At 36.1% G+C, this 14,761-nt stretch overlaps 1 protein-coding gene across 2 annotated transcripts in view; it reads left to right on the plus strand.

The window, feature by feature from the left end:
* ATP2C1 (ATPase secretory pathway Ca2+ transporting 1) overlaps positions 1-14,761 on the plus strand; it is a 135,861-nt gene that overhangs the window by 103,497 nt on the left and 17,603 nt on the right. For both annotated transcript variants that reach the window (XM_049766498.1, XM_049766499.1), the window contains exons 12-19: positions 2,071-2,195; positions 3,246-3,343; positions 5,152-5,247; positions 5,487-5,576; positions 5,891-5,995; positions 7,043-7,199; positions 9,025-9,195; positions 10,378-10,475. In XM_049766498.1, the coding sequence (XP_049622455.1) occupies positions 2,071-2,195; positions 3,246-3,343; positions 5,152-5,247; positions 5,487-5,576; positions 5,891-5,995; positions 7,043-7,199; positions 9,025-9,195; positions 10,378-10,475 (940 nt within the window). The remainder of the gene's footprint in view (positions 1-2,070; positions 2,196-3,245; positions 3,344-5,151; positions 5,248-5,486; positions 5,577-5,890; positions 5,996-7,042; positions 7,200-9,024; positions 9,196-10,377; positions 10,476-14,761) is intronic.

Below are 14,761 nucleotides of genomic sequence, written 5' to 3' on the forward strand. Positions count from 1 at the left end.
AATGCAGGAACAAGAATCAGTATTGATAGCTTATAAAATTCTTTAGGAATTAACATAAGCCAGTGGCAAGTATTATCCTCAATGGAGAAAAACTAAAAGCCTTCCCTCTAAATTCTGGCATAAGACAAGTCTTTCCTCTCTCACCACTCCTATTCAACATAGCACTGGAAGTACTCGCTGTAGAGATTAGGCAAGAAAAAGATAACAAGGGAATCCAGATAGGAAAGGAAGAAGTCAAGCTCTCAAAAAAAAAAAAAAATTCTTTAGGAATTAAAATAAATTATAAGATGAACATGATTTGAGTCATTTATCACTGTTAATGAAGAATTAATTACACCCAAAAATACACTTATCTTCTACTAGGAATATATAGTTTGGGATTAGAGGATTGTATGTAGAACTGTAATAGTTTAAAAGAGAGAAGGATATATTGATTGCACACACACCCCTGTGTGCTCAGAGGTTACTCCTGGCTCTACACTCAGAAATCGCCCCTGGCAGGCTCGGGGGACCATATGGGAGACCAGGATTTGAACCACCGACCTTCTGCAGGCAAGGCAAACACCTTACCTCCATGCTATCTCTCTGGCCCTTGATTGCACATAGTTTTTTATTCTTCAGTATATGCTATTTAGCTTGGAGTTACTATGAATGCTATTTATTCATTGCCTTTAAATTCTGATAATCAGTTACTCATGAGAAACCTAATCATGGCCATAAATCAGGATGATATATATATATATATATATATACACATACACACATATGTTATTAGATAATATTAAGGAAAAAGAAATAATAGAAATTGTGTTAAAAAAGAAATTGGGAAATAGAAGCAGGTGAGAGAACAGTGTTATATGAAGGCTAGATATACATTTATTTGTATCAAGTCATGCATACTTGAAATAGAATTTAAAAAACATTTAGAAATTTAGATTGATTTTTGAATTTTTAACTTATTTAAACTTACTGTGTACTTTCTATAAACTGATCGAGATAAGTGATTTACAGTACTGTTAATGATGATTTTCCACACCAATTTGATATTTTTATGTTGTAAAGGAAAAGTATCTGATTTTGTTGTGAAAAACACAATTACCATAGCATTTATTCACTGAGGTGTTCCAATTTAGGAGAGTTACATACATTGACTGTGTTGTACAACTTTGGCCACAATCAAATGCCAGAGCTTTATCATCACCCTAAAAGAAAACCTTGTGTCTTAGGCAGAACCTGGGCATTATTATTTTCTAGATCTAAACAACCAGCAAACTGCCTTCTGGTCCTGAATTTGCTATTCTTAGTATTTCATTTAAACAGAATATTAAAATATGTGCTCTTGGGGCTAGAATTAGTACAGTAGTTAGGGCATTTGCCTTGCATGTGGCTTCTGGGTTTGATTCCTGGCATCCCAGATCATCCACCTAGCCAGCCAGGACTGATTCCTGAGCACAGAGCCAGGAGTAACCATTGAGTATCACTGGATGTGGCCCCAAACCAAACCAACAAAAATAGTGCTCTTTTTGTGTTTGGCTTCTTTGAACATAATATTTAAAAGATTCGTATGTGCTTTAGCATGTATCAAGAACTCACTGCTTTTTATGACTGACACTGTTGCATGGATAGTTGCCATAGTTAATGGTCATATGGGCTATATCTTTCTTTTGGAATATTGCTTCATGAATATTCACGTGCAAGATTTGTCTCATCACCTGTTGATGGATATGGAAATTAAATTACAGAGGTGAAATGATGGAAAGTAGCAGGTAAAATTGGTAAAGCTTAGGATTTAAATATAGGTATTCTGATGTCAGAATTCTTTATTCTTTAATCTCTATATTCTTTAATCTCTATTCTATGTAACCTGGCAGCGAGTTGCTATCATAAATAAATTGGATATTTTATTTATAAGTCAAATAATAAGTCAATCTTGCCATCATTTTGAGGAGGCCATTTTGAGATGTTGACAACTTTATACTCGATTTATCTTAACTTTTGTGCTAAGTAACAGCCACTTGTGATTTCTACTGTGGGTACTATACCTCAATCCTGTGTGTATATTGGTTACAGTTTGGCTGTAGCAGCGATACCTGAAGGTCTTCCCATTGTGGTCACAGTGACTCTAGCCCTTGGTGTTATGAGAATGGTGAAGAAAAGGGCCATTGTGAAAAAACTGCCTATTGTGGAAACACTGGGTAAGTTTTTGATAAGAGTATGTTTATGCATATGTTGGTGTTTCAACAGTAGGTAATCATGGGGCTTTAAACTTTTTGTCATAATGGTTTTCATAGTGGTATTTGGCTTTTGATAGTGTTGAGTATGATTTTGAACATAGTGAAAAGGGTAATTATAAAATGCATATATTTGGCATCAGAGAGATAGGAGCAAAGGTGCTAATCTTGCATACAGCTGTCCCTTGTACATTCCCCAACATTGCATATGGTACCTTGAACACTACCAGTGGGCCCCAATATACTTTACCAAATGCATATATATACAATACAAAGGACTTGTGAAGCCATCATCCTGTTCTATACAATGCTCTAATATTTAAGTGATGTTCTTTTAAAAAGTCCATATAGCAAATGACACCTTGGATTACTATTAATAGTATCCCCCCTAATTCAGGGAAAATAATTGATAGTTATAGATCCTAAATTGTTATTCTTGAGTTTGCTGATATGAACAACAATAATTGCATTGCTGCAACACAGTGTATATTATAAGAAAATTATGATGACTTTATGATATGCTACATTTTTTGTTAAGGAACACCAGAATTTCTATTATACTAAAGGGGCTGGAGCAATAGCTCAGTGGTAGGGCGTTTGTTTGCCTTGCATGTGGCCAACCCAGGACCTTCCTGGGTTCAAATTCTGGCATACCTCAGAATTCCAAAAATAACTTAACGATTTTAACAGAGAATTATAGCCTTATATTTAGCTATTTTTAATGCTTTCTAGAAAATGCATTATACAAAGGTGTTCTATAAAATATTGTGCAAATTTGTAGAAATCAATGCAAATAAAAATAGATAATGATCAGTATTCAGTTTCAATTTTATTTCAGAAATGACTTCAAAGAAGCAAGCATAATTAGAGAAAGCAATCTAAAATTATCAGTGAGGCTGATTTGTACAAAATTCAAAAGAACAAGATAGGTTTTCAAAGCCTTTAAATTATTTCAATGTCAACTCAATATCTCTCCCTGACTTCTTTGTTGATATATAATGATTTCTTCTTTAGGGTGCTGTAATGTGATTTGTTCAGATAAAACTGGCACATTGACAAAGAATGAAATGACTGTTACTCACATATTTACTTCAGATGGCCAGCATGCAGAGGTAGTACTCTATTATATTTTTTCAACAGTAGATTTCCTTTGTTAAGAAATTCAGTGTTAAAATCTTTTTAAAGATTTCACTGTCAAAAAGGGTGTAAATTACTCAGTACCAGTTTGCTTTGCCCATTTTGTTCTACCAAGTGATAGTCCCACCCCACTTACAGCTTTGGATGGATAGTCCTGTAACTTCAATCATTCTTGATATTTTCTTTTAGTCACTCTTACATTGATTCATTTGTTACCAAACTCTGGATAGCTGAGTTTCCTACATAGCTTGAACTGTCTTTTAGAAAAAAAATTTCAACTTGTCAGTCCCTGAACACTTCAGTAGCTTTTCACTATGATCAGGACCCTAGAACTGTGGTCTTGCAGGGCCCTGCATCTTCTGTCCATATTTCTTTTTCTTTCAATGCTTGTTTGCTTGCTTTTAACTGCACGTGCTTATTTCATGGGTTATGTGTGTGTGTGTGTGTGTGTGTGTGTGTGTGTGTGTGTGTGTGTGTATGTGTGTGTGTGTGATCAAATTCCTCCAGCTTCCTGATCTTTTCCGCTGTTTTCAGAGTCTAAGACTATCTGATGCTTCTTCATCCCTTTGCTTCATCTCACTTCTTCAGAAAGGTTTTGCTGACCACTCAGTACTGGTCACTGTTGAATGTCTTTATAGCACTCTATACCTTCTTAGCACAGCTGAAATTTTTGTTTCTCTTTGTGCTCTTTAGGTGACTGAAGTTGACCAAAACCTATTCAGGGAAGTGATTGTAGAAGGATGTTGTCTACAAATTAGTTGTTAGGGATATCATTGCCTAGCACAGGGCCTACTGCATAATAGTGAATACTTTTTGAGAGAACAAGTGAGTGGGTGAATTATTTTATTTAAAAAAAAATTAGATACTGATATTTTTTCTTACTACCATATATTATGGTACTTAATTACTACTGTATATTAACAATATGTTAACATATACTGTTAGCATATACACATTGATAAATTTTGAAATTGTGTAGGGATAAGTTTTATTCATGCAGTTTTTCTTGTTTGTGTTTGGTTTTGGGGTCACACCTGGCAACACTAGGGTTACTGCTGGCTCTGCCCTCAGAAATCACTCCTGGCAGGCTCGGGATCATATGGAATTCAGGGGATCAAACCTGGTCAGCTATGTACAAAGCAAACAAATGCTCTACCCACTATGCTATCGCTCTGTCCCCACATGCAGAATTTCTAACTGGAATATCATCAGCACTTCCCAAACTCAGGACTTTATATATCAGACCCGAATTTTTTTCTTTTCCAAACTAAACCTAATCAGTATCTGATTTTTAAAATTGAGTGTAAAATGTTATGTTTAATGTGAGTGCGTGTTTATAAAAATTTTTCATTTTAGTCTAGATTAGTGTTTTTTTATCTACACCTATAAAAATGATTGAAAACCATTGGCCTAGGTCATAGTTTTGTCACCAATGTTAGTTGTAATAATGATTTGAGTTCTTTGTAAATTATAGTATATATGTTATAAAAATGTTATATATACATTTTTATATATGTTATCTTTTCATAGTATTTGAGAAGTAGAAATATTTACTATGACTATGAATTACAATTAACTAATAATCATTGGTTATAGAATTATCATTCTGATAAGAAATTAACATCAGTAGACCTTTAAGCACTTATTTTTAAAGATTTTAATGCTTTTAAAGGTACACACTTATGTTCTACTTAAAGTAAAATGCAACTCTATAGTTTTGGTTTTCATGAATATATTTTCTCTGTGTACTGTTTAGATTGTCAACCTATTGTGTGCTTCTTAGGTTACTGGCGTTGGCTATAATCCATTTGGGGAAGTGATTGTTGATGGTGATGTTGTTCATGGATTCTATAATCCTTCTGTTAGCAGAATTGTAGAGGTGAGTAATCTATTCTTTAAGAAGATGACTTTTGGTCTGGAAGATGGCACAAAAGACTGGCGCTGGTGTCTTGGGTCTAATCTCTAGCATGCATCATCCCCTGAGCACTAAGCTGGGAGTAATTACTCCACATTGCCTGGTATACCTCCCAAAACAAAATAAAACAAGAAGGGGATGGCTTTCTTTAGAATGGCCTAGACTGCAATGATGGACTAAATGCCTTTATGCATTTCTTTTAGGCTGGCTCTGTGTGCAATGATGCTGAAATTAGAAATAACAGTCTTATGGGGAAGCCCACAGAAGGAGCTTTAATTGCTCTGGCAATGAAGGTATGTGCTGGATGTCCTTTGACATAAGTTATTTTAATGAGAATTTGAAGCTGTCTGTTTCAGTGCGAATGGTCTATAGGTATAGAATGAAGACTCCACAGTATTTCATTGTTTTTACTCCCTTTCGAGATTTGAGTTTATTCTTCTTAAAAATATAGAACATAGAACTTTATCAAAATAACCCTTCTCCTTCTATACATGATACAAACGTATCTCTAGTCTATCTTCCTACAAGCTGTAGCCCTTAGTCTTTGTTAGAGGAAAAATACACCATTGTGTTGGTGAGAGTTGACTTCTTTTTTTATGCCATATAGATGGGTCTGGATGGACTTCAGCAGGATTATATCAGAAAAGCGGAATATCCTTTTAGCTCGGAACAAAAGTGGATGGCTGTTAAGTGTGTACACCGAACACAGCAGGTATCCTTCTATATAAAGAATATTTTATTTTATTATAACATAGAGAACCTTTTCATTTCTTCACCTTTAAATTTAAAAAGCCATAGAGAAAGACCTGTTGCTTTAAAGTAAATGTCATTGTTAGTACACACATCCTTTGTTATTCTTAGTTCTCTTCGAAATCATGCAGAGAAGCCCAATCTTGCTTTCTTGCCAAACAATTTAAATGAGCTGCGGACTGGATGTAGCCCTATAGCTTGTATTAGTTTCTCAACTTCTTTTTGTTCTAGATTGATTGCAGTTTGTTATTATAGGTCCCTGTTTACTGTTATTTTTTAACTTTTCCCCCTAAATTTTATAATATACCATTATTTACCTAATTGTTCATATTACAGCCATTTCAGGTATTAAATGTTCAATCACCAATCCCTCCAACCAGTGCGATCTACTCTTTACCAGTGCCCCCAACTTTTTATTACTACCATAGCCTGACTTCATGCAGGTATAAACAAATTTACTTATCAGGGGTCAGAGTGGTGGTGCAAACTGTAAGGTGTTTGCCTTGCACACTCTAACTTAGGACAGACTGTGATTCGATCCCCCGGCATCCCATATGGTCCCCCAAAGCCAGGAGCGATTTCTGAGCACATAGCCAGGAGTAACCCTTGAGTGTCACTGGATATGGCCCCAAACCAAAATAATAATAATAATAATAATAAATAATATAAAATAAAAAATAAACGAATTTACTTATCAGACAAAATACAGAATGTTTCTTAAAAATTATTTGTTGGGGCCAGAGTGACAGATAGTAAGTACAGCCTTGTACTTGCCTTGCACTTGACTGACCTGGGTTTGATCCTCGTCATCTCATATTGTCTCTGCACCCCCCCGGAGTGCTTCTGAGTGCGGAGCCAGGAGTAGCTTCTGAACATCACTCTTAAGAGATGCTCAGTCAGCTTTGGGTTTAACATTTTCATGAGGATTATGAGAACTGCCACTCATTTTAAAACTGAAGTGGCAGTAGAACTTTGAAATTAACTGGAGCTTATTTTCTTGTTTTCTTAGGATAGACCTGAGATTTGTTTTATGAAAGGTGCTTATGAACAAGTGATTAAGTATTGTACTACATACTACAGTAAAGGACAAACTTTGCCACTTACTCAGACTCAGAGAGATCTCTACCAGCAGGAGAAGGCACGGATGGGCTCTGCAGGGCTGAGAGGTAAGGCCATTTCTGCATAGAAGGGAAAGGAAATGCTAGCTTGTAATTGTTATGAAGTCCCATTTCACACCTGAGCTTTCCAGGTATATTCCAAGTCTAGTAGAAACACTGCTGTTTCTAACTGTTGGGTCTTAGCTGGCTCATTGGCCTCTAAATCTTGGGAAGTTGGTAATTTAGGAAAATAAATATTTCTCTTTGTACAGACATGTAATAGTATCTGAGTTAGGTAAAAGGGAAAAATTATAAATGGAGAAAGTGTTTGGAGCAATATCTGATCGTGTTCTGGATCTACTGACTTTGTGTTTTGGGGTTACTCTTGCTGCTCAGAGGCATGTGTTATTGGAGATCAAATCAGTTATCATTTGTCTTGTTAATAGATCTAAGATACTTTATTAAATTCTAATGTTTTATCTTATTTTAAAGTCGAATTTGTCCTTTTAGCTGAAATGATGGTTAACTTGCTACTCATCTGCTGTCTGTCCACTTACGGTCACCAGAGATCAAAATGTTAATGTGGGAAGAATCCAAAATATTTGGTTATATTAATAGTGCTTTTACAGTCATGTTATACAATTACTTTACCTTCTAGGGTTTGTCATGTATGAGATTGTTTCAGCTTGAATAATATAATAAATATACCAATATAATATTAGTACAAGATATTGAACTGTTAAGGAAACATAGCAATGGAAGTAAAGGGTGATAGTAGAATGATAGTACAGTGGGTAGGATGTTTACTTTGCATGCAGCCAAACCTGGAGTGATCCCTAGCTCTGCCAGGAGTGATCCCTGAACACAGAGCCAGGATAAGCCCTGAGCATTGCTGGGTGTGCCTTCATCAAAAATAAAATTGGAAGTGAAAATGCAATAGTACATTAGAAAAAGCTATTTTTACAGGGTCTGTTTAAAATTGCCTTCAGGAGCCAGAGCCGTGGCATAGTGATAGGGTGTTTGCCTTGTATGCAGCTGACCTAGGATGGACCATGCCCATATGGTCCCCCAAGCCAGGAGTGATTTCTGAGTGCATAGCCAGGAGTAACCCCTGAGCATAATTGGGTGTGGCCCAAAAACCAAAACATAAAAACAAATTTGACTTTAAACTTTGATGAACTTAGAATTTCTCCAAACAAATTTGACTTTAAACTTTGATGAACTTAGAATTTCTTCAAACAGCTTTTTTTTTTAAAAGAACCAGTGGGTTGTTTCCAAAGGAGTGACTTGTGGTCACTGTGCAAAAACACTGTTTGCTTCTCAGTTGCCTCTTCTGCTTGATAATTCTTAACTACTTTTTCTTTTGAAATTTTAACAGTTTAAGGTAGTCCCATATTTAGAACTAATAATGTCTTAGCCTATAGTACATTTTTATTTTTGGGGGGAAAACCTACCTGTTCTCAGCGTTCATTCATGTCTCCTCTACTCAGGGATCACTCTTGGTGGAGCCAGGGATTAGACTCAGGTCAGCTGCATGCAAGGCAAGGCCCTACCCATTATACTGTCACTTCAACCCTTAGCACATAAATCATTTTGACAGCATAATCTAAAGTATATCTATAAACTGTATCTGCTTCCGGGGCCGGGAAGATAGCGCTAGCGTAGGATGGACCCAGGTTCGATCCCCTGGCGTCCCATATGGTCCCCCCAACCCAGGGGCGATTTCTGAGCACATAGCCAGAAGTAACCCCTCAGCGTCAAACGGGTATGGCCCAAAAACCAAAAAAAAAAAAAAAAAAACCCAAACAAACAAAACTGTATTTGCTTCCAGCTTTTACTAAATAAATGTGTAGTGTTTATGTGACTCACTGTTCCTTTATCATTATTTCCTCAGTTCTTGCATTGGCTTCTGGTCCTGAACTGGGACAGCTGATGTTTCTTGGCCTGGTGGGAATAATTGATCCTCCCAGAACTGGTGTGAAAGAAGCAGTTGCAACGCTCATTGCCTCAGGAGTGTCCATACAAATGATCACTGGCGACTCTCAGGAGACTGCAGTTGCTATCGGTATAACAGGGTTGCTTCCTTCAGTTGTTTTTCTCAATCATGCAGTACCTATTTTTGTGAGCCTTTACAATTGATGTTTTGTTTTATATAATATTGAGATTATGTAATTAAAATGAGTCCTTACTTTTCCTCAGGCTGTATAAATTTGTTTAGTTTCATTATAGCTTAAAAATAGTACTTTTCATTGAAAATATGTAACTAGCATGAAATTACTTTGTATTTTATTCAAAAAAGAGATAAATCATTCCTTTATCCTCATACTCTGCTTTTGACAGATAAAAACAAAATTTTTAAATTGAATCACTGTGAATTGCAAAGTTACAAAGTTATTCATGATTAAAGTTCAAGCAATCACTATTTCAACATTTCCCTTGCATTAATTTCACTACTACCCAGAGCTATTACCATTAATTTCCCTCCTTCCCACATCTTATCTCTGTCTCTATGACAGGCACTTTAAATCTCATATTGACAGAGAGTTTGATCATGAATATGAAAGAAAATAAAATTGTGTTTTTTTTTCCATTCAACTTGAATATTGTTTTCAAAATAGACTTGTATCTAGTTTGGAAGGAAGCAATGTCTGTATTTCTCTATCTCATAGGCACATATCTCTGTGCATTTTGTAAGCTATTATGATTACTTTTAAATGTGGAAAATAACAGGAAATTTAATTTCTCAGTATGTGATACTTCTAAGTTCAGGTAGTTAGATTTTGTTACTTCCCATTTTATTAAAATTAAAGAGAGGGGCTGGGCAGGCATTTTACAGTTTTATGTTATTTAAGATTCTCTAGAAACTTGGGAGAAGACTGTATATGAAAGAAGTTCAATACTTATTTTTGTTTATAAACAACTTCTTGATCACTACATGTCTACTACCATTTTGTTTGGCTTTGGATTCTTCACTTAAAATTCACACTGCTGTTTATTAAAATTGAACTAAGCAGAACCTGATTTAGTTTCAGATTTTAGGTATGCTGAGTTAAATTGTGAAACCCAAGACATTTTTTTTACTAATTCAGAAAAGTCTCGTAGCAGTTATTTGTTTGCTCATCTCTTTCTGTAAAGAACATTTTTTTTTACTGAAAAGAATTGAAAACTATTAAATGAGCATTATGTTGACGAACTTTAATTAAAGAAAGCCAGTGGGTGTTTAATTGTGCTTTCTCTCTAATTTTAGCTAGTCGTCTGGGTTTGTATTCGAAAACTTCTCAATCAGTTTCTGGAGAAGAACTAGATGGAATGGATGTGCAGCAGCTTTCACAAATAGTACCAAAGGTAGGTCTGTGCTGAAGCAATGAGAAGGCCTTTTGTGGAGGCTGGTAGTTGTAGTTGGGTTATTTCACACAATTCCTCTCCTCCCCCCAATTTTTTTTTTAAGACCACACCTGGCTCTACTCAGAGCTTAATCCTGCTTTTGCACTCAGGGCTCACTCCTAGTGGGACTCTGTGGACGCATATACTATGCTGCATAACCTCATGCTACCCCCGTGCTATCTGCCTGACACATTGTAGTTGTAGGTTTTACAAAAGTCTGTGATCTATGGGGCTTGGGACCACACCTGGTGATGTTTAGGGGTTACTCCTGACTGTTCACTCAGAAATTACTCCTGGCAGGCATGGGGACCATACAGAATGTCGGGATCAAACCCGGGTCAGTTACATGAGAGGAAAATGCCTCACCTGCTGTTCTACCACTCCAACCCCTTGAATTAATTTTTATATTTGTTGTGAGTAACTACTTAAGGGTCATTGTTTTGCACATGGATATTTAGCAACATTTGTTGAAAAGAATTCTTTTTTTCTTGCCTTTGATGGCTTTGAAGTAATGCTTTTCTAACAAATTATTTGTTGGGAATAAGAGTCGATATTAACTTATCTCGGGATGTTTTTAGGGGATTTATGGATATACCCAAATCCTTTAAGGAAGGACCCTGTAATGGATGGGCAGCAGTTTTGCATTAAATTGTTGGAAGTTCAAGTTTTTTGTTTCTGTTGTTACATAATAAATGTTTATCATACAGCATTTTTACGTGTGTGTGTGTGTGTATTTGTGTTTGTGTTTGTGCCACACCTAGTGGTGCTCAGAGGTTACTTCTGGCTTATGCTTGGAATCGCTTTTGGCAGACTAGGATGCTGAGGATTGAACCCAGGTTGGCCATGCACAAAGCAGAAGTGCTACCCGCTGTTCTGTTGCTCCAGCTCTTTATCGGTCATTTTCTTGCCATTCTGCAACTTTCGTGGGAGTCCCCCGACCCGCGGGGGTGTGGAGATGAAAGTTGCTAGTTATTAGTGGGTTCACTCGAGCAGAACCGACCTGTAAAGAAGAACTAGAGAAATTAGTAACAGAAGCCTTCAAGACAATGCATGCTGTTCAAAAAGGGAAGTTTATTGTTGGGGGATCAGCTTTTAAGGGCTGAAACACGTCAGGGGTGTTACAAATTTTACACCAATCACAGTTACAAGCATTCATTAGCATAAACTGGGGCAGGTAATAGGGAGGGGCAAAAAGATAGACCTGAGCACGTTTTACTAAAAGGCATAAGATTCAAACAGAGTTCTTAATAATGTTTGCTAACACAAAGGCAAACTCTATATTTTTCTTTCTGGCTGGATATATTGGGCTGCTCTGAATTACTTTATTTTTGTCTATTTCCTTTGTTCTCAAGGCATGGGCCTTTTGGTCACGTGGGTGACCAGATTAGGAATTACTGAGGTGTCCTATGTCCCAGGTTTCATCAGCTAGGCTCCCCACACCATTCATTGACACTAATAAAATATGCTACCTTTTCTCTTATTTCATTTTATACTTAAGATGACAAATTTTGTATTTTGAGCACTGGACTTTTCTAAATTCTTTTCATATCTCAACTTCAGGCATGTCTTTCTATTCTTTGATTAGAAAAATGTTTTTATTCATGTTAATCTTCAGTTAGTTGGGAATTAGAAAAAAGTTAAATTTAGGGAGCTGGATCAATAGCATAGTGGGTAAGACATTTGCCTTGTGCGCGGCAACCCAGGTTCGATCCCCAGTCGTCCATAAAGTCAGTCCCCTGAGCCTGCCAGGAGTAATTTTTGAGTGCAGAGCCACGAGTAACGCCTGAGTGATGCTGGGTGTGGCCCAAAAATCAAAACCAAGAAAGCGAAATATATAAAGAAAACTGCCTGTGATAATATCTCAATGCTCAGGGATGGTGCTTGCACTCTACATTTAGAAGGTAAAGTAGCCAGAAGTGACTGAAGTGGTAGAGCACATGCCTTGCTTGTGCAGAGCCTTGCATTTGATCCCTTGTAGGCCTCGAACAGCCCTGGGCCCAAAGCACTGCTGGATATGCCTCCACAACTAAACAATAAAAACAACAAGATAATATAAACTTTAAATCTGTTTTCTTAAAAATATAATTTGAACAAAACCTGGATAAGCCTTAACATTCACTTAATGTAAATTCATCTTTCCTGAAATTATTAGTTACTTGTATAAAATGATTTTAGTGTATGCACAGTATCTTACTTAGAAATTCCATGTGTGTATTTGCATATCACATATATGACTATGTAACCATTTTTCCTCAAATTTTTGAAATATGAGCTTCCATGTATTTTTTTATTTCTACATTACAAATCCTTGGGTCTTGAGGGTGTTGCATACATTTGGTTCAGGGTTTATTCCTTGCTCTGCACTCAGTAATCACTCCTGCCAGCCTTTGGGAGACTAACTGGGATGCCAGGGACTATATGGGATACTGAGAATTGAACCTGGGTAGGCTGCATGCAAGGGGAATACCCTACCCACCCCACTGACTATGCTTCTATAAATAATTCTTTAGGATAATAACAGGAACAAATATTCACATGTACAAAATGTCAACATATTAATATTACATATATTATCAATTTATTCCTGTTAACTGCTTTTTTAGATAATAGTCATGTTTTTACAAGTGAGAAAATTATGCGTAGTCTTGAGAACATGGGTGGCAAAATTGAAGTCTCAGAGTTATTGCATGGTAGCAGTGGCATTGGAATGGCAACCTGGTCTCTGCAACTTACTGGTTCATTGAGCATCATTACACAGAAGAGTTTATGCTCATCTCTAATTATTTCTATAGAATAAATCCCAATATACAAAAGGGTTGGGCCAGTGATCAGTAAATTAAATGAGGCTTAAAAAAATCTTATTTATGGGGCTGGAGTGATGTACAGGGGATACAGTGTTTGCTTTACACGTGACTCACTCTTGTTTGATCTCTAGCATCCCATATAGTTAACTGAGCACTGTGCCAGGGATTATTTCTGAGTATAGAGCCAGGAATAACCCCTGAGCTGGATGTGGTACAAAAACAAACAAAACCATATTTGTGAATAATACTTTGAAAATTCTTTTAGGTTTTTTTTTTTCCTTGTAGCATTATGTCTCTAGACTTCCAGCCTTCTTGCTGTTAGATGTAGGTATTTGTAGAAATGCATGTTTTGCGTTGGTTACATTTTCTCTTTATCCATCCTGAATATATTTTCAGAACTATTTTCAGTGTATATATTAGTTTTCAATTCAGAGAAATTCTATATTTGAATAGGATCCTATACACTTGTCCCTGATAATTTCTTCCTTTTGTTTGTTTCTGAAACATAAGTCTTATATTAGGTTTCCTCAGGGATATTGAGTCAGAATGCATATTAGTAGATAGATATAAAATCTCCAATTAATTAAACATTTTCCCACTGGCCTTGTATTTAGCCATTTCCCCTATATTCCAGAGATGTTAGCAGGGAGTGGAGTAGACATTTAATTAACATTTTATTTGATTTACTTTCTTCAATTCATCTCCGTCTCTCTGGAAAAAATGCCATTGAGCTTTGAAAATCTACCTAAAGATAGAAAAAAAGTGTATTATCAACCTGGGAAAATTGCACCATTGTTCTTTTCCAATTATTTTTCTGTGTTTTAGTTATGTCCCTTCCTTTACTCTGTTTCAAGAAGATTAAAACAATACAAAACCAAGACTTGTGAGCTCTTTAAATTGCTTCAAGTCACCCTAATTTAAGGAGGAATTGCACATGAAGTCTTTTTTCTGGATAGTGTTATTATTTTTAGTCATTTGAGCTTACCTGGATCTCCCAGCCCTTTACCTTTTCCTCAACATTCTCATAATTTGTGCAAATGTCTTAGCCAATATGTATATATGACCTTTTATTCTTGCTTCAGATATGTTTAATAGTTTTCATAAGGTTAAAGATAACTATTTTTTTTTCAAAATTGCCAGCTCAAAGTTGGTTATCACATGTACCTAAATCATAATTCCGTTCCTTATTAAAATGCTTTTCAAATTTTGTTGATTCTTTTATACATTCTTAATCTTCTAGTATTACTTTGCTCTTTTGACCTAGAGCCATTTAGAAAGTAACATAGAAACAAAATTTTGCTTTTCTTGATTTGTCTTTGAATTCAGCTGAATGTCCTTAGAAGTTTATGTTAATTTGGACCAGGGAGATAGCACAGTGGTAGGGTGTTTGCCTTGCACACAGCCGATCCAGAACAGATGGTGGTTCGAATCCCGGCACCCCAT

This window comes from Suncus etruscus, chromosome 20, assembly GCF_024139225.1.
Source record: "Suncus etruscus isolate mSunEtr1 chromosome 20, mSunEtr1.pri.cur, whole genome shotgun sequence".
NCBI lineage: Eukaryota > Metazoa > Chordata > Mammalia > Eulipotyphla > Soricidae > Suncus > Suncus etruscus.